Below are 20611 nucleotides of genomic sequence, written 5' to 3'. Positions count from 1 at the left end.
GTGAATCATTACCGGTTCAAAGGTTCTCAACGTGGTTCTTGATGTTTCCGGCGTGTGAAGCGAATAGCAAAGAAAGTTTAGTGACCGTAAAGAAAAACAGCGGGTAAACGTCGTTTTATAATGCTTTTAAATACTGTTGAACTTAAAGGAATTGATTGTTTGCATTCGGCGTGTTTAACCTGTAAGGGTTTTGCTTTTTGCTAGCGAACAGCAGGTTTAAAGGTTGTGTTTTGCTCTCGCCTGCCTGGCTTTAATAATCTGCCTATTTGTGTTTTCCTTAAATAGTAAAAAAAAAAAAATGGGTGAGTTCAAGGTGCACCGTGTTCGGTTCTTCGACTACATGCCCACTGCTATCAGAGCCATGGCGTTTAACAGCCGCACCGAGCGGCTTGCTCTGGCCCGGGCTGATGGAGCTCTGGAGATCTTCAACTTCGCTGACAACTACTTCCAAGAAAAGGTAACAATTCAGTATGAGTCGAGATAACCTTCCCACATGACCCACTTGGGTCTGAAGTAATTTGCTAATTGGGCACTCTATATTAACAACTGAGCAGCACTTGGTTCAATGAAGTCCCGTGTGTTCTCTGTCTTCATGCTATGTTTTTAGTTTTTGGTCGAATAAAGCTTTGTTAATGAAATTTAAAGATAGGTAAACATTCCTGCCAAAATAAAATAACTGTTGTAGTGTGTACATGTATTCCGTATTAAAGAGTGCTCCTTAGTGCTAAAATTCTCCTCCTAACATTCTCCTTTTCATGCACTTTTATTTTTTTTAGATGGACAGAGAAACCCTTAACTGCTCAATTTGTCAATGGAGTTTTTAATTGTGTCTGGGTTTTAGCTTGAAGGAAAATACTTTGAACTGGAGGTAAGATGTGCAGGTATAACCTCGTTTTGATTTTGATGCACAGGTCATCCCAGGACAGGACGGCAGGGCTGTTGAGGCTCTGTGTTGGGTGGGCCAGCGTCTGTTCAGTGCTGGTTTGAATGGAGAGATCACGGAGTATGACCTGGAGAACCTGAGGCCCAGGTACACCGTGGAGGCCTATGGAGGACCAATCTGGACCATCGGTAGCAACAGCCAGGGAACACTGCTAGCGGTCAGTCAAGACCTTCTGGATATTATAATTACTCTAAGGCTACATTTACACTACTATTTTTGTTTTCAGTTCTAAGTGGCGTTTTGAGACAAAAACAATCTCTGTCCACACAAGAGTTTTAGCTCCAGTAGCAGAACTAATCTCCGTCCATAATAACATGCGACACCTGACAACGCATATCACATGACCATTTGCATGAAAATCATGGATGTATAAGTTGAAAATACAGAAGATACTTTGGAGAAAGAACAAAAATGGGGAAAAGTAAGACCAGGGATTTACAGTCAGGTCCATAAATATTGGGACATCGACACAATTCTAATCTTTTTGGCTCTATACACCACCACAATGGAGTTGAAATGAAACAAACAAGATGTGCTTTAACTGCAGACTTTCAGCTTTAATTTGAGGGTATTTACATCTAAATCAGGTGAACGGTGTAGGAATTACAACAGTTTGTATATGTGCCTCCCACTTTTTAAGGGACCAAAAGTAATGGGACAATTGGCTGCTCAGCTGTTCCATGGCCAGGTGTGTGTTATTCCCTCATTATCCCATTTACAAGGAGCAGATAAAAGGTCCAGAGTTCATTTCAAGTGTGCTATTTGCATTTGGAATCTGTTGCTGTCAACTCTCAATATGAGATCCAAAGAGCTGTCACTATCAGTGAAGCAAGCCATCATTAGGCTGAAAAATCTAAACAAACCCATCAGAGAGATAGCAAAACATTAGGTGTGGCCAAATCAACTGTTTGGAACATTCTTAAAAAGAAAGAACGCACCAGTGAGCTCAGCAACACCAAAAGACCCGGAAGACCACGGAAAACAACTGTGGTGGATGACCGAAGAATACTTTCCCTGGTGAAGAAAACACCCTTCACAACAGTTGGCCAGATCAAGAACACTCTCCAGGAGGTAGGTGTATGTGTGTCAAAGTCAACAATCAAGAGAAGACTTCACCAGAGTGAATACAGAGGGTTCACTACAAGATGTAAACCATTGGTGAGCCTCAAAAACAGGAAGGCCAGATTAGAGTTTGCCAAACAACATCTAAAAAAGCCTTCACATTTCTGGAACAACATCCTATGGACAGATGAGACAAAGATCAACTTGTACCAGAGTGATGGGAAGAGTATGGAGAAGGAAAGGAACTGCTCATGATCCAAAGCATACCACCTCATCAGCGAAGTATGGTGGTGGTAGTGTCATGGCGTGGGCATGTATGGCTGCCAATGGAACTGGTTCTCTTGTATTTATTAATGATGTGACTGCTGACAAAAGCAGCAGGATGAATTCTGAAGTGTTTCGGGCAATATTATCTGCTCATATTCAGCCAAATGCTTCACAACTCATTGGACGGCGCTTCACAGTGCAGATGGACAATGATCCGAAGCATACTGCGAAAGCAACCAAAAAGTTTTTTAAGGGAAAGAAGTGGAATGTTATGCAATGGCCAAGTCAATCACCTGACATGAATCCGATTGAGCATGCATTTCACTTGCTGAAGACAAAACTGAAGGGAAAATGCCCCAAGAACAAGCAGGAACTGAAGACAGTTGCAGTAGAGGCCTGGCAGAGCATCACCAGGGATGAAACCCAGCGTCTGGTGATGTCTATGCCTTCCAGACTTCAGGCTGGAATTGAATGCAAAGGATTTGCAACCAAGTATTAAAAAGTGAAAGTTTGATTTATGATTGTTAATCTGTCCCATTACTTTTGGTCCCTTAGAAAGTGGGAGGCACATATACAAACTGTTGTAATTCCTACACCGTTCACCTGATTTGGATGTAAATACCCTCAAATTAAAGCTGAAAGTCTGCAGTTAAAGCACATCTTGTTCGTTTCATTTCAACTCCATTGTGGTGGCCAAAAAGATTAGAATTGTGTCGATGTCCCAATATTTATGGACCTGACTGTATTTGCTTGGACTCCCACGAGGTGGAACTGTTATTGAAAGGCATGAAGACTACCTAACTGCTAAGGCTGACATGCATCGTCGTTTCCAAAGGTCTCTGTTTCTGCCCATCCAGACTTCAAAACAATGAATATTGCGATTTTCTTTTCCTTCTTTAAAAAAAAAAGTTGAATAATACACTTCTAGAGACAATACATCATGCAACATTTCTAAAAACTAATTATTTTCTGAAAAGATTGCACATCAGTCAGTCTGACAGTTATTCCATCTGTAAAGAACAGGCTCCTGGCCTGTTTTGCTGGAAACGGATATGATGTAGTTGCCGTCAGCGGTACCGTACAAACGGAAAATATTTAGGCGAATCATTGATTTAAAAAAAATCAAATGAAAAAATATAGTCTATGGAATGAATCGTTTTTTTAAAAATACTTGCAAAAAAAAAAATCACGATACAATTTTCAAATGTTTTCCCACCACTAGTGTAGATGTAGCCTAAGCCTGTTACTAAAATTCTTCCGCCCAGGCTAACATTTCCTCGGTTGAAAGTGAAGTGATGAGCCTTATCAAGCCTTCAGCTTTATTAATAGACTGGGTGTTTTCCTTGTCAGGTCGGTTGTGAGGACGGGACAGTAAAGATGTTTGAAATACTGGAGGAGAGAGTTCAGTTTCAAAGAAACCTCGACAGGCAAAAAGGTAAGAGAACAAGCTGATGTAGAGGTATTTCTGCTTTTCAGCTAGCAGTTATGTATACATGTGCTTGGCAAATGAGTATAGTAAAATTCTAAGAATTGTTTTTTTTTTTTTTAGCTGAAAAATGTATGTATTTGTCTATGATGGCCAGTAGGAACCAGGTGTGGTAGTGATAATTATCCATTTTTGTTTTCCTCCAAGGACACATGTGATATGTATTTTGTTTTGGATGGGTCATTTTTGGAGATTGCGCATAGGCACGGGTCATTTTGAGCATTCAGAGCAGGGAACATTCCACAGGGAGAGCGTAAAGCCGCCCCCTTGTAACTGCATCTCTATTCTCATTCCCATTAGTTTCAGTATTGCAGATCTAACGTTAAGTCACACTTAACTGGACAACACCCAGGTAAACCAGCAGAATGCCATGCAGCTTCAAACACAAATCATTTGAATACAAGCGTTGCATTTTGGAGGATAGACGGGATTCTGAACAGCGATGCCCGCGCTACACACACACGTTACAGGAAAGGGAAATGTTACTGAGGATTATTTACTGCCGCTGGCGCAGATGAACTAACGCTACACTCGTTACTGTAAGTAGCCTACAATAAAACCTCCATGATTTTAAAAAGTCAATACTTATCAATACCCACTTACTCTGTCTACAGGCATAAACATGTAGAAACCGATATTTCTGTCTGCGCTTTCCACTCAGCTCTACTCTGCAAATAGCGACTTTTTACAATCAAGCTAAAATGAAAGATGTCAGTTTGTAGTCTAACTGTTTATTTTAGTTTGCGAAGAATTTTGAACTTTGGACGAACTCTTGTAAACTTAGCTGCTGTCTTAACGAACCATCCTCTCCGCTGGAGCGGTAAACCTGTGGATGTATTATAAGACCAAAACCGATGCATGTGGCTATTTAATATGCACGTGAATGACAAAATCATCATGTCCGCGTTCTTCATTCTTGATGATGTTGCTGGTTGTATTATTTTGCAACAGCATTGTCTTATTTCAAATGAGGCATACAGGACGAATGCTAGCCTGCTTATCAGTCCATTCATCATTAAAGCTGCTGTTTTCCACAACGTTTCCCTTCAGGCTCTTTGACAGTGACATTTTTACCTGACAACAGGCCATTTCTTTCTGCATGCATTTTCCACCAATCGGGACACTGCATACTACAACAACGTTTCATTAATCACAGACTTTAGCCATCACTCCTCAGTGAACTGCCCCCTAATCTGAGATAATTTTCTAGTTAAGTAGCCTATCTAGTTATCATTGTTTGTGTCATCATGTTTTTTTGGAGTTTGCTTACACTAATGCATGTAAAAAAAAATATAGCATTAATTTAGTAAGAAAGTGAAAATGAATATGCGTATTAGGTATAAATACATTTTATTTTCTTTATTTGAAAGTCCGGCCCCTGGAGTGTCTGCTTATAAAAAAATTTTGAATACTTTAGAAGAAGGCAAACAATGAGCAGCTGACAGACAGCGAGTGAAGGAGAGAGCGAGAGATGATGATGTGTTGTCACAAAGATGATCAGCGATGTGTGCTCAGAACAGCTGACGGATCTGAAAGTTATCATCCCTTAAATCATATATAAGTCCGTAAACTGTGTGCAAGGTTGAAATTGCAGGCTAGGAAATGCATTGTTTTTGGTCCACTTCCTGCATTTGGGTCGGATCGCGATCTCACCTGAAGGGAACCGAACTCTAGTTCACTTGGAAGTGGACCGAGGCCCCCGTATTCAAGCGAAACCAGAGTTTTGTTTGTTTGAGCCGCACCAGAGTTCAGATAAAGTCCAGACAAACCGGACTACCCGACCAAACGCTCCTGGGTTCGTTTTAAACGGACCAAACAAGGCAGGTGTGAACGCAACCTTAGTGACATTCAGTGTTTGATTTTGTTTTCTGTGATCTTTTAGGTCGTATTATCTCTCTCTCCTGGCATCCCTCTGGTACACTGATTGCTGCTGGCATGATGGACATGATCAGAATCTTTGATGCCGAGACGGGTAAGTAGATACAACTCGATCCTGAAGATATTAGCACAGAGCCCACCACCAGTTAGAATAGCTTATAAGATGAGTTTTGTGTATATTGACTTTAAAACTCCATTTATTCCTTAAAGGGGGACATTTCAACCTGGACCATAGTTCACATGCATTTGTGCCTAAGTGACAAATGTGATTAAAAAAAAAAAAAAAAAACTCATTGAAATTGATTGAGCGAGAACACTGTAACCGGCAGCTGTGAACTGGGCTGCAATGTAACCCTGTAGGAAAATGCGCACCGTCAATGTACATAGATATACGTAGACTAAAAGTGCTTGTTTTTCCACTGACTCGGATTGGTATTATAGGTAAGCAGAGTTTATAATAATAGGAGGCAACACTTCATTGGGTCACCTCTTATTATTATAACCTCTTTGTTCTACTATAACTGTCTGACTACATCATGGGAAGATGTTGAAGTATCGTTATGAAATCTTGAGAGGTGACTTGTCGGAAGACAGCGGTGTGGAACCATGGAGTGTAGTGTGGAACGCGAGTGGGGGGAGGAAGAGAGGAGTTCCAAGGAGTTTGTTGTTTGGGAGTGCACAAAGCGTAGCTTTGTGTTATTTTAAAGTATTTGTAATTGCGCATTTTCCGAATTAGGCCATCAAAATGTTGAGCTGCACTTCGCGCAGCTTTCATAGATGTTACCTTTTGGATACGGACAGGCTGAAGTTGAGGCTAGTTGTGCTACAGCTACAAATGGATGCCAATGCGCCTTGCAGACCATCGGATCTGAAGGGAACATTTTGACCGGCAAAGACTACTGCCAGCCACAGCGGAGAAGAAATCCTATACCAAAGCACATTTTACTACAGAAAAACGCTGTTCCAAGAGTGGAGAGCTGCAGACAGAGCAGAGGTGAGCTAAAGTTACTGGGTTGACCTGGTATCAGTAAGTTGCACCCAAAACTTCTTCATCTTCCCATAATGTAGTCAGACACTTATAATAACAAACTGAGCCTGTCAGTGGCAAAAACAGCATTTTTAGTAGACATACATTGAGGTTGCACATTTTCCCAACAGGGTTACATTGCAGCTCGGTTTGCGGCTGCTAGTTTCAGTGTTCTCGCTCAATGCTTGACATTAAGGCTCTGACACGTGGCCGACCGTCGGCAGAAAAGGTCGGACTGATCGGTCTCCCCGAGTTGGTCAAAAAAGTGCCTCGGAACACATCGAAGCGACACCAGCTTGAGCCGGCGCTAATCTGTATTGTCGCCCAAAAAATGAAAACCGGCAGCTCGTTCGGAATACGATCTCGTATTTTACAAAAATAGTGTTTCTGAAACCATTTTAAGTGAGAAATAGGCCATGCAGTTGCTGAATCTGTCTTCATTTCAGATCGACAAAAGGTCAGTTTAAAATATTTTCGTCGGATTTTGAGAGGCGTTCGTCACGCTCATCCCGCTCGTCATTTCCGGTAATTGGTCATTGAGTCCGACTGCCCACTGGCCGATTCAACAAGTCAAATCAGCCCAAATGAACGCCGACGGCTCCTCCGACTGACGACGACACGGAACACACCAAACAGACTCGAGTCACTGACCTCGCCAGACTGTCCGACGGCCGATAATCGGGTTGGTGTGTCAGCGCCTGTAGTCACTTGGACACAAATGCATGGGAAAACAGGTTCCACGTTGAAAAATGGCGAAATTCCCTTTTTAAAAATCCCCTAATGATATGATTGTAACCTTTCCATTTTTTCATTTGCGGACTTCAGGCCGCGCCACACACAGACTGCTGGTGGAAAGAGGTGTCGGAGCATCCAAGAGCAAAGAGGTGGTGGTTTGGAGCATCGTCTTCCTGTCTGACCACACCATCGTTAGCGGCGACTCTGCCGGAAAGGTCCAGATCTGGGACGGAGTCACGGGAACTCTGGTCAGAACTCAATTGGTCACCAAGTGGGACGTTCTGGCTCTGTCTGTTTCAAATGTAAGTGTACAACCAAGAATTAGACGCGTAACTGAGGGCCGAGGGAAGTTTTAGTCTCGCATCCCAAGAGAATCCATAATGTTAAACATTCTAAATGTTTAACAGGATGAGAGCAGTCTGGTAGCTGGGACTTCAGAGGGCACGGTCGTCCAGTTTCAGTTCATCTCCTCTACTGTTGGCCAGCAGGATAAGGAATGGGTCCGAACTAGGACCTTTAAAAACCACTCGCATGATGTGAGGGCGCTCGCCCACACCGAAACCGCTGTGGTTTCTGGAGGTCAGTGTTAAATCTTCTGTTGGTGTTTGAGTGATGTATACATTTTTTGTAATCACATTTTAAAATGAAGAGGAATCTAAACTAGGGCTGCACACAATACCATGGAGTATTGTGCGCTTTGGATACTTTAATACTTTGTCTAAACAAGCTCATCAAAACGCGTCCAAGCTGCAACGGCATATAGGGAAGGACTTGGACCACAAGAAAAGGCGCGATATTTCGAAAGAAATTACGGTTTACTGGCGGTGCAGATCCCTACAAGTTGGCTCCCTCTTCTTGGACCCATGGCGACCCGGTGATTCTTCCTTCAGTTGCATATCCCGATATAGTCAACTACCTGGTTTTCTCGCCGAGCCCATACACAGCAGAATACCTTTTTAAATCCTACAAAAGTTTGGAGGCTTATAACCAGATGGTGTGTGTGGATGGGTGAGGGAGACGCAGTACCAAGTCATTAACGACTGTTGTGTTGTGAAGGCCAAAGTAAGTAATGCAATAACGTCTTTAATCAACCTAACCTTAACTGTATGATATCATTGCGATACTGAAGGTGTAGCCAAGTGACTCTCAATAGTTTTTTTTTTTTTTTTTTTTCATTTCAAAGACCGAACAAGACAGTTTTCCCTCGTAGATCCTGGTTGAGCTTTGCCAACCACAAGCGCCTCCTTTCCTCTGATAACTTCTGGCATTCCTCTCCCTGGTTTTTAATAACTTTTGGAAGCCGATAATATTCCAAATGTTTTTCTTGGTCTGACCTATTGGTACAACCTAAAACACGGCAATAATTAACCATTTTCCTTGACGGTGTTCGGGATCTACTTCAGTGCCTGTGCTTTTGTTGTGATGCGGAGTACCTCCAATATGGCGACTTCTGGTCTGATGACGCGTCGTGAAAACCCTCTCTTTTCCTCATATCGTGCAGCCTTAATCTAAACAACTGTACAGTTGTTTAGATTACTATTGGATGGGATGCCATGAAATTTGGTTTAGACATTAATGTCCCCTTTAGGATAAATAGTAATAACTTAGGTGCTACCTTAGCTTTCTCTGTAGTGCCATCATCAGGTCAAATTGTTTTTAGGGATACACTGATATCCGCAGAACATTGCTGTTATGGCCGATGACCGATATTTACTGACGTCGATACTGTATAATACAAGTATCTATGATAATCATATTTTGTACATACTGAAAAACAATGTGAATTTGAAGAACTGTCTTTATTTGCAAGGCCATACATCATAGATTTACCTCTCAACAAGTTACAGGGCCACCATGAAAAGCACAAGAAACTTGTTAGTTTTAGGCTACTTTTACAACTTGCAGCAAGTGCATGACTTAATGAAAGTCCAGTTTAACTCTCATCTGTGGAAAAGTTTAGATCAATACTTAAGGATCATAAAACTAAATATCCTGACAAGGTTTTATAACTGATCAGGGTTTTCCCTGGGTTGGCGAGGGAGAGATCACTAAAGCAAAACTTGGAGGAGCGGCTTGTCACTCAAGAGAATACTCAGAATAGCTGGTTTTTGGCCGGTAACAATTATTACATAATTGGATTACACTTTACTTGAAGGTATCTACATAAGAGTGACATGACACTGTCATCAATTTTTTTTCTTAGACAATTAATTGCACAGCAAAATTTGGAATTGATACAGCTCTAGATGGTCTACCTTAAAGGTCAGCCCACCTTAAGTTAGTGAGCCTGTGTTGAGGTTGTCGCTCTGTGGCTAACCCCCTTTTACTTTCTTTAACCGGACACCCTGTATGATTCAGCAGTGTCCAAAACACGGGAACATTTACTGTGCAATGAAGTATACAGTCTAAAAGAACTTGTACTCCATCTTAAAGATGAACTTGTAATATGACAAAATGATGATGATTGTTTTGATTGTTTGTAATAATGGCAGGTATGGACACCCAGCTGGTAGTGCGACCCCTCTTGGACAAGGTGGAGAAGAACACCCAGGAATCAGCGCTGCGCAAAATGACTCTCCCACATGTGAGTACATATTTAGTAGGAAACAGTCTCTCTCTCGGGGCGCCCTGGTAGCTCACCTGGTTGAGCGTGTGCCCCATATACTAAGACTCAGTCCTTAGTGCGGTGTCCCGGGTTCGAGTCCGACCTGTGGCCCTTTGCTGCATGTCATTTCTTCCCCCCCTTTTCCTGTCTTCAGCTATTCTATAGAATAAAGCCCAAAAATATTTAAGAAAAGAAAAAAAGAATACAATCACTCGCTACCTCTCAAAAACGTGAAGAACACTGTTTGGAAAAGGGCTCAATATTTTTGTGCATCATGTTTTATGTATCGGCCAATAAGCAAATGCATACAAAACTGATTTGTTTTAATAGTGTGGCATGATTGAGTTTACAGTGCATCAGAAAGTATTCATACCGGTTCACTTTTTTCACTTTATGTTGCAGCCTTATGCTAAAATCATTTAAATGAAATGTTCCCACCAATACCCCATAATGACAAAGCTGAAACATGTTTAGGATTATTTATATTCAGATCCTTTACTATGAAACTTGAAATGTGGCCGCCAATTTCAATTGATTATGTGAGATGTTTCTACACTTTGATTGGAGCACAGCTGTGGTTTACCTGATGAAGGTCTAAGACCGAAACGTTGTATTTTTCTAAATAAACTATTGCTTGCGTAATGGTCAGTATGCGGGACTCTTCTCTAAGTACAGCTGTGGTAAATTCAATTGATCTGCGAAGATTTGGAAAGGCACACACCTGTCATTAAGTTCCTCACAGCTGACCATATCAGAGCAAAGTCCAAGCCATGAGGTCGAAGGAACTGCCGGCAGAACTCAGAGACAGGATTGTGTCGAGACACAGATCTGGGGAAGGCTACAAAAACAAATTCTGCTGCGTTCAAGACTCTTCCTAGAGCTGGCCGCCTATCTTGGTAAGATAGCCGACCAAGAACCCTATAGTCGCTTTGGCTGAGCTCCAGAGATAATGTATAGAGATGGGAGAGACTTCCAGAAGGACAACCATCAACAACAAGGTTGAACGGTGTGGTTGAATTTGGTTGAATGAACGTCATGCGGTTGGGTGGCTTTTTAGTGGCAGGGACTGAGGGACCGGCTAACCCAAAGCCAAAGGGGGGGGGGAAGTGAATGGGTCTAAATACTTTCTGAATGCACTGTAAAAGAGAGCACCAAGGCAAATGTAGATCATGACTGTTCCCATGGTGACCTGCTTACCTCTGCCTGTCTTCCATGTAGAGAAGCCTGGTCTGTTGTGCAAAGAAAGCAGGACTGCTGCTCTTCCAGTTCCCTGATCATTTAGAGCTGTGGAGACTAGGGGAGAGCGATGGACATGGTGAGTAAAACACACACACACACACACACATCCATAGTACTGCATTATAATGCAAGAAATGGCAAACAGTTAAAGTGATGGTGAAAACTAAAGGAGATCTAATAACAGGGTTCGTACGGGTGCTTGAAATTAGAGCTGGGCAAAATATCGATATTGTATCTATCGTGATATGAGACTAGATATTGTCTTAGATTTTGGATATCGTAATATCATAATTTGGCATAATTGTTGTCTTTGCCTGGTTTTAAAGGCTGCATTACAGTAAAGTGATGTCATTTTCTGAACTTACCAGACTGTTCTATCTGTTCTATTATTAGCCTTTACCCACGTAGTCATTATATCCACATTATTGATGATTATTTATCAAAAATCTCATTGTGTAAATATTTTGTGAAAGCACCAATAGTACAATATCGTTGCAGTATCGATATCGATGTATTTGGCCAAAAATATCGTGATATTTGATTTTCTCCATATCGCCCAGCCCTACTTGAAATCCATGAAAATGCTTGAATTTTGATGTTTTCAAGGTTTGAAAAGTGCTTACATTTTGGATAAAATGCTTGAAATTGTAACTTATTTCTTTCACGACAAATACCTATCTGACTGAATAGTTTGTTTATCAAATAGAGAAATAAAATGTTGGCGAGCTTAAAATGAAACCTGCTCGCTTGTGCATGTGTGACTGCGATCTGCCAGTCTGTTTCCATATGTGACTCCGCCCCCTGTATAGGTCCTATCCCCTGACCAATCGGTTAGCCTAACCTTAACCACTCAAGCTAAAATGCCTAACCCTAACCAATCGAGCTGCTTCGTAGGGCGGGGTGTGGCCATAGTAGGATTCGTAATATCGCCGGCAGGTTGTCATTCCAATGAACGTTGGCTGGAAGATGAAAAATACAAATTATGGATTAAACAAACCCCACGAGTTGCCTCTTGTAAAGTCTGCAAAAAAGACGTGCAGCTTTTCACAATGGGCGAGTCTGCACTCTCGAGTCACATGACGTGTAAGACTTTTCAAGTTAGCCAACTGAAGTAGCTAGCCTACTGTACACGTTAGCGCCTATTTGTTTATGCTAGTAACTGCTAGCTAGGAATTCGCAGGCTAAGTGACTGAGTACTTGGTGTGATAATGTAATGTTAGTGTAACCGAGGGTTTCTAATACTGTCTAGACTCAGGTTTGGCTGTAAAGTAAAGACACGGGCTTCCAATGCTGGAACCAAGACGGCACTGCACGTCTCACTTTATTCAACCCTGACACAGACAAACGTCAGAAAATGCAACACTTTATCCACTTCCGTTTTTCCCGTCACAATAAAAGCTCTGTTAACTGTAACTTCCTTTTAAGCCTCAGCTGAGAAGTTTCACAATAAAATACCGTACATTTGTATTGCATGTCCGTTATGGCACGTTCATTTGTGGAATATGCAGTGAACATAGCCAAAGTTACATCACAGTAACTGTAACGTTAACTACCCGCAAATTAAAACCTGCAAACGTTGCCCAGTGCATAACAACAATCGTTGATTGCTGAACAGAAATCGTGTCAGATGGAGTGTCATACAACGATACAAGTAGCCTACTGTAAGGTTGAGGATGGCCTTATGCAATATTTACACTGCTCTATTCCAGTAGATGAATGTATATGTCTTGGCAATGAAATTGACATTGACAAATATAAAAAAAAAAATCAATTACATAATGTAGGTTATTTATCAGGCAGGTGTCTGTGCAGTGTGTCAGTCTTCTGGGTTAAAATGTAATTACAGGTTGTTGTTGCACTGTCTCAGATTTTGTTCAAACCTTGTCTATATCAAGACTGTCCCAAACCAAGGCCTGTGAAATATTTCTGTTCAAATCCTATGTCTTCACATTTTCAGCCCTTGAAATTACTTCAGTTTTACAGCCTGAAAATCACATTATCTGGGAAGCAATATTTGGACATTAATATAAAGAAAAGTATTATTCATAGGCAGCCCAAACTTTGTTGGGTGGAAGACAAACGTGTCAATATGACTGAACTATTACAAGTTTGTACGGCATGCCCTAGATTTGGGAAAAAAGTGTGAAAAGACTGACATTAGGTTAGCATAAATTTCGAGCAAAATCTAAGAGGGTGCAGCAACTGTTATCCTAAAGGTGATAATTCAGGGTTAGTGAAGTGAACCTGTCGAGTGATACGACTTAGACAGTGATATTTTTGAAAAATAAAACTTGTTTTGCTTAAATATCTGATCCTTCTGCTATTACGAAACACAATTTTGGCTGTTTATCGCATTATCTCTTTTAATGTAATAAAAACACTGAATAATAATTTGGACTATGTATTGGTATGTATTTTACGGTGGTGTAAGGTGCTGGAAAAAGCTTTAAAATAGACCTTGAAAACTGCTTGAATTTGACCTTGGAAAAGGTGTACGAACCTTGAATAAACAGGAAAAACAATAATGAACATTTGTCTTTATCTGATAGGAGACTTTTCATAGTGTAATAATTGTTCATACTGTGTACGATAACAGGGAAGCCTGGTGACAGTCTACCTGTGAAGAGAAAACCAGAGAAACTGATCCAGCTGAAGAGGAAGGTGTGTACTGATGCGTGTATTGTTGTTTTACGTTAAGAAACCTCACTGTATCTGTATGGTGCAGTGGAAGCGTCTTTTTTATTTTTTTTATTTTAATTATTGGTGTTTTCCCCATAGTAAATAATAGTTTCTCAAATTGTTTCAACATGTTTTTTTTTTTTTTTTAAACATTCATACAAGAATATGTATATGGCAAAAAAACGGATGGATGGATGGTAATGAAACAAAAAGCTGACTGTGTGTGCTGACTTCTGCAGGGAGAGGATCATATCTGCTGCAGTGCTTTGTCTCCATGCGGGGGCTGGCTGGCATACTCTACTGTCACCAGTTTCCGTCTTTACAGATTACAGAACAACAACATCAGCCTCACCAAGGTGGGCTGCTCATCAACACTCTTCACTACTCACTGTTTACTCATCAACATAGTAATATGTTATAGTTAACGTAGTTAGCTCACCCCTCGCCGTCTCTTTCCTCTTCTCTCTCCAGGTGTCCAAACTACCCAAGGACCTTCGCTCGGCCCACCAGCTCTGCTTCTCCCCCGACTCCTCCAAACTCTTTGCTTCCTCCAGCCATTCTTCAGTCATCGTCATTGCCCTCAACCAGCCGGAGTGCAAATACCTTCATACCCTCAAACCCAAGTCAGGTGAGTCCGAGTCCAATCTGTAATATTGTAGAATTGAGAGCAGCACATTTCCGAGTCAAGAACTGTGATCAGTTTTGTGGAAACCAGGATCCCTTTATGCTACTTTGGGGGGGAGAAATGAAAATTGCACTGCCTCCATAGCACTACATTAAATCCACTTCTTTGAGTAAATTATTTGTATACTCACTTTACTATGCGGTCAATTGATCCTGGTCCCTAGGTAAAGGGTTCATTGCAACAGCTGTTATTTGTTTTGTTTTTTTCAGTTGAAGAAATCAAATTTTCTTTCCCTCAATTAGGATGAGTCATTTACAACCACACCGCAGTAGAACCTTAATCGGTCAAAGTTACCTACGCACTCGTACTTTTACTTTACTTTATACTCTGAGTGTGTAACCATCTTTGTGTGTGATGTCCAGGCTCCAGACAGACAGTCCACCTGCTGTTTGCCAGTGAGGATGGCAAGTGGCTCGCCACAGCAAACACAGACTGTGAGATCCATGTCTACAACCTTGACAAGCTAAAGGTGAGTTGGAACTCTAACTAGGGCTGTACCGAATACCTCTTTTTGAGCTTCGAAGCTTCGGTACTTATCAACAGTGCATATTTGAAGCTTCGGTGTCAGGCGGCAGGGGGTGTTACATTTTTCCGAGCGCATGCGAAGGCAGCTTCAATTCACGGAGAGAGAGAGAGAGAGAGAGAGAGAGAGAAAGACGAGATGAAGCGAGAATGAAGCAACTTTGCTTTTGTTCATAGTGTTTAAAACGTTTTTGGAGGCAGTGATGTTTCCTGTAACGTTATAGGACTCGCACATCGCAAAACGGACTGACGAGTCTGATGGCCGATTACATGACTGGCCACGCAGGGTGACGTCGGGTTGCTTTGTCTCCAAAAAGTTGAATTGGTGTCAACATTTTGCCGCAGGCATTCAAAATAAATGTACAGACCTGCGTTTTTTGCCGGACTGTCTGACGAGTGACGACGAACGCAGTGTCTGTGAATGAAGGCTCAGCCAGCCAGTACCTCACTGTATTGGCATTGTGCACGGTCGTACTATCTTTACCTTTTTATCAAATCGCCTGAACGACACCAGACTGCTACGGTACAACCATACAGACCTCTACACACATCAGACTGCTCGCTTGTAACTCATTTCTCCATTCTTCGCTAGCAGCCTAATCCAGACAAAACGCCACAGCACATTTTAGCCTCCATGCACGTTTTAAATAAAACAAGCAAAAATACCTTTTGAATCCCAAAATTGAAAATGAAATACCTACCCATCGAACAAATCTTCGAATATTCGGATCCAGCCCTAATTCTATCCATGTTATTTCTTGATCGGTCAAATTTACAGTAAACTCCCAATGTCTTGTGTATGTTTGCAGCTTCATTGTACAGTTCCAGTGTACAGCTCATGTCCCACTGCCATAGCCATCCACCCAACAACCAGCAACCTTGTTGCGGTGCATGCTGACCAGCAGGTAAACACTGCACCAGGTTTTTTCAGACTCTTCTTATCCTGTATTGAACTGTTAATCGTCTGCTCTGCTTACCACAGTAAAAGACGAGTACAACATAAAGCTTGTCAGAGATAATATTGAGATGGATGCATTCTACAGGTCTCGTTACAGTTGTGTGTGTGTGTTGCAGATCTTTGAGTTCTCTCTGGTGCAGAAGGAGTACACGGAGTGGAGTCGGAAGCTGCAGAAACAAGGACTGCACTCTCTGTGGTTGGAGAGGGACACACCCATCACCCACGTCACCTTCAATCCAAAAAATCCAGCTCACATCATTCTGCACGACACGTTCATGTTCTGTATCATTGACCAGAGTCTGGTATGTGAGCAGTTAAGCTGACCCGTCTGCCAATGTCGATAGTAAACCAATGAAAGAAGGATGGGGGAGGGGGGGTTTAAATGATTCTGATGCTATACTTTTGTGTCTTTGTTTCCACATGCAGCCCCTCCCTGAAGCAAAGACTCCATTCTACAATCAGATGACACTGAGGAGTCTTCCTGAGCCACAGAGGATCATACACAGCCACGCCTTCAAGATATGCAAGATTTTCCAGGTACCATTATACTGAGCACAGTGGAGCTCTACTTTAACTGCTGCACTGCTTCTAAGTGGTCATGTGATTTTGAGTTCTTATTTACCTCGAACAATCAACATACTGTAAAAGAAGAATCAGAGATAAAAACAAAGATAAAACACTAATGACTCAATCCGATTCCACCAAAGAACAAAAAAGGGGTGCGTTCGAGAAGGAGCAGGCAGAAGCATAATGCTTGCCTTGCCTGCCCTTACTTTACAATATAATATTACAGAAGAAAAAACCTGAGCTGACCAAACACAGCTCAAGGTGCTGCTGCGTTAGTGGCACCATGTTTAAGGTACTGGTGAGACAATGAAAGCATTCCACAAAGTCTCTGTTTGAATAACAGATGAATGCGTTTAAAGCGTTCTCAGATGTCAAAACATAGTTATCGACCTGTGCACTGCATGTGTTTGTTTGGCCGATGCAGTGCATTGCTGCATTACGTTGTGTTGCAGCAAAAGTCGAGGTTGGTTGAACGTTTTTGTTTTTTCCGGATCCCCAGTGTTGGCAGCCGCACTGCGCAGATGAAACGGCTCCATTCAAATGAATGAGGGCTGCATTTTTTTCCACACAGGGCTGTCGGTCTGGCAGCAGTGGGGGGTGGGGGACCACAGAACTCACTTATTATTTTTAGTGTAGAGTTTCCTGTGATCTAAATGTTTAGTAGCATTGTTGAAGGTCTAAAACACGTGACTACATAGAGTTGTGAGGATTAAATGCTTCTCACAGTTTTCAAACGGCTGAACATGTCCCGTCTCAGGTTTTTAATTGATCAGGTCAGACTCGATATGAAGGGAGGGGCGTAACGATATGATCGATTCAACGATCCAATATTATGAAAATACAAAGTGAAAATAGTAGAGATGCACCGATTACAATTTTCTTTTTATTTCTTTGACATGCCGATACCGATTTTTAGCCGATTCCGATTTCATATTTTCTAACCGCTTTACAGCACACACAAATATTTATTTTCTATCTTTTCTTTAGTAGAACATTTTACGTTTAACATAGAAAATTTTTTTGAGCAGATAATCGAGCGCTATAAAATAGAACTATATAAATTACTCCTGGTGTGGGGAAATTCACACACATCTAAAGTGCAATGTTATGGAAGAACCATTTCCTCCTTTTCACATCCAATATCCAAAAAAAAAAAAAATAGATATCTCTGAAAACAGCGTGTAGCCTAGTTACTTTTTTAGCAAGTTTGCTTTGTGTGTCATTGTGTATAAATATTAATAGCCTACTGTTAACCTGTCAACGGGCTTGTCTGCTAACGTTAGCTACCGACGGTTACCTCGGAACAATCCAGCAAATAGACGGAACCCTAGAGTGCCGTTATCTGAAAAGATGATTTAACGTCACCGCTCATTTTACACACAGTTTAGCAACAAAACTAAACGCTGAGGGAAGATTACTACGTTTTTAATGTTGGTTTTGAGCGGTATGCATCCCCACTAACCTAGAAAGCGTTTTAAATAGTAACATTAATACAGCGTGTCGGAGGAATAGGCTACAGTGTAATTTTTTTCTTTTTTAATACAGCAACATTTCCATGGGTTTTGAAGCTACAGTAGTCAGTGTTTTATGTACGCTTCAAAGACCAGCTAAATCACCTGATAAATGCAACGTTATCACGACGTCGCCCGCCCATTTTTCACCGGGGAAAGCTGCTACCAGCCAGGCTAAAGCTAATCTAGGTAGCCTAAAGAAAAAGTGCCAACTAACGTTATAGTTCGGAGCCACGGCGCTGGAAACGTAACAGCAGTCTGTGTCTAACGTAATTTACACTGACTGAAGTGTTCTTGGATACACGGTTTGTTGCTGGTGCGTGACATGCAGGCTCTGCATGCACAGCATACCACCAATCACAATCAGTATTGATCAATTTATCAAACAACCAAAGCTAGTCGACCACAACCTGAAATTTAGAGGACACAATATGCATGCATTATTAATATCATTCACTTTAGCCTGGATTGATAGTATTGTATGAATAGGCTACAATGGTGTCATGTCAGTCAACCAGTGTATTTCTTCCTAATGTCCCTCTCCAAAATGCAGGCCTACTTTAGGCTAAACATTTGAAATAATATAAGCGATATGATATTCAAACTTTGACCTTGACAATAGTTGTACTTTTAGTACTTGAGTAGTACATTTTTAAATAAACTACTTGCAATACTTAAGTACAAAAAATGTTGAATATTTTAGTACTTCCACTTAAGTGCGGTGCTTAAAGAGCACTTCAACTTCTGGAAGAGCTTAGTAATGAAACTGTCAAATCATAGTTTAGTTGCTTTTTATATATATATATATATATATATATATATATATATATATATATATATATATATATATATATATATATATATATATATATATATATATAAACTGATTGTCAAATGGGCTTATGGTATCATCTCGTATTGATCGCAGGCCCCCTAGTTGCAGACTTTTTTGATACCAGTAAAAATTGTATCCTTCGATATAATGATAAAATGTGTGATTTACACACCTATGTGAAGGTACACAGTATTAAATTCTCATTCTCAAGCCAGTAGAGACCCTGTTAACTACACTCGGATACATGTTTTTCTGTGAACAAACCTACTTCATTTTCCCAATAATCTTACTGACGTTATTTGTTCTTCTGATTTGGTCCTACAGCATCTCATGTGTGTGCGTTTATTGGAGGACCACTCTCTGGTCGTAGTGGAGCGGCCCCTGCTGAACATCATGTCTCAGCTGCCTGCACCTGTCCGGCAGAAGAAGTTTGCTACATAAATGAAGTGAAGGTGTCTCAGCTGGAACGTTCATGTCAGAGGAAAGGATTGTTACCGCACTGTAACTCTTGCATCTAAAATCATTTTCAACAAGTGTTAATGTATCACCCTTTTGTAAACCGTGTGTGTGCGCGCGCGTGTGTGTGTGTGTGTGTCTGTTTGTCAGTCTGTCAGAAGGCAGCATGTGTACTTCCCTATTTCCAACACTTTCATGTTTCATAAGGTAAAATCATATCTATAGATTGTTTTTTCCATCCACAACAAAGAAGAAATGAACTGACATATTTTGTTTCAGTTCAATTACAAATCATGGAGTAAACATCAACCCACAAATAGAAGTGGAAGTGAAAAGGATGTCAGTCATCCCACCAGTTTAAAAAAACATTTGTCAAAACAAATCCCATTGCTGTAACTTTAGCTCAGGATGACAGATTTTTGCAATAATCTAATTTTGTTCATAAGCGAAGGACTGCTTTACAAAAACACAGATGCAAATGAGCATCAGCGCATACTGTGGTTTCATTTTGTTTTGCTAACCTTTTCAAACATGAGTAACTTGTTGGCTGTCACATGCCCATGTCCTTATTACCATTAAAAACCTTCACATTGAGGATGTTTCCTTTGGTGGTTTCAGATTAGTCACACTGCTTATGAACACTACTGCAGGTTTGTTTGGACAAATTTGTAGCTTAGCCACAGAGTAATAATTATATCAGTCAGTCAGTGGTATATCCTGTGATGATAGGCATCAAAAGGAAAAAAATGGGTGCAGGTGCATTGACGTGTTATGTGCTCCCAATGTGTTGCACTTAAATCACAGTGAATCTTACAATATGAATATTATGTCTAACTGAGTTATGACTCGGAAGGATTTACATTTTTGACAAACTTGCAGTAATTGGGGGCCTGTGTAAGTACCTTAACTGGCTCCATACTGTGTTTCAAAGCCACTGCTGCAGCTGCCTGTTGGTGAGCAGACCAAATCAGCGGGCCCAACTGCAATAACTAACTTTGTGTTGTTTTCTGGCGTGCACCTATCCCTTTCACCTCACACAGTATGTCACACTTCATGTCTCTACCTCCACACAGAACATAAAAACATTCAATTTAAACTTAAGGTACTACATTTATTTGTTTGGGAACACACAGAAATGTCATTTATTTATTCAGAA

At 41.1% G+C, this 20611-nt stretch overlaps 1 protein-coding gene across 2 annotated transcripts; it reads left to right on the top strand.

Moving 5' to 3' along the window:
- Positions 1-5: 5 nt before the first annotated feature.
- utp4 (UTP4 small subunit processome component) lies at positions 6-20049 on the top strand. 2 transcript variants are annotated; one of them, XM_078257669.1, is made up of 17 exons: positions 6-103; positions 286-457; positions 912-1100; positions 3623-3707; positions 5641-5730; positions 7489-7700; positions 7806-7977; positions 9891-9982; positions 11222-11318; positions 13839-13903; positions 14161-14277; positions 14393-14549; positions 14969-15075; positions 15938-16033; positions 16203-16388; positions 16513-16623; positions 19324-20049. In XM_078257669.1, exons 1-17 carry the CDS (start codon positions 42-44, stop codon positions 19438-19440), a joined length of 2127 nt encoding a protein of 708 aa, XP_078113795.1. In that variant the 5' UTR covers positions 6-41; the 3' UTR covers positions 19441-20049. The 2 variants fall into 2 exon arrangements, with proteins under 2 accessions (XP_078113795.1, XP_078113796.1); XM_078257670.1 differs by having other exon boundaries at positions 6-457.
- The last annotated feature ends 562 nt before the right edge of the window (positions 20050-20611 follow it).

This window comes from Sander vitreus, chromosome 8 (assembly GCF_031162955.1).
Source record: "Sander vitreus isolate 19-12246 chromosome 8, sanVit1, whole genome shotgun sequence".
NCBI classification, from domain to species: domain Eukaryota; kingdom Metazoa; phylum Chordata; class Actinopteri; order Perciformes; family Percidae; genus Sander; species Sander vitreus.
The sequence above is the reverse complement of the archived record's forward strand: the minus strand, read 5'-3'. Positions and strand labels throughout refer to the sequence as shown.

What these genes read in the sequence shown, in the direction of transcription:
- utp4 (XM_078257669.1), top strand. Translation starts at nt 42, where the DNA reads ATGTTTCCGGCGTGTGAAGCGAATAGCAAAGAAAGTTTAGTGACCGTA. An exon ending in AATCTTTGATGCCGAGACGG is followed by an intron (nt 5,731 to 7,488) that starts GTAAGTAGATAC and finishes TGCGGACTTCAG; the next exon opens with GCCGCGCCACACACAGACTG. An exon ending in AACCGCTGTGGTTTCTGGAG is followed by an intron (nt 7,978 to 9,890) that starts GTCAGTGTTAAA and finishes TAATAATGGCAG; the next exon opens with GTATGGACACCCAGCTGGTA.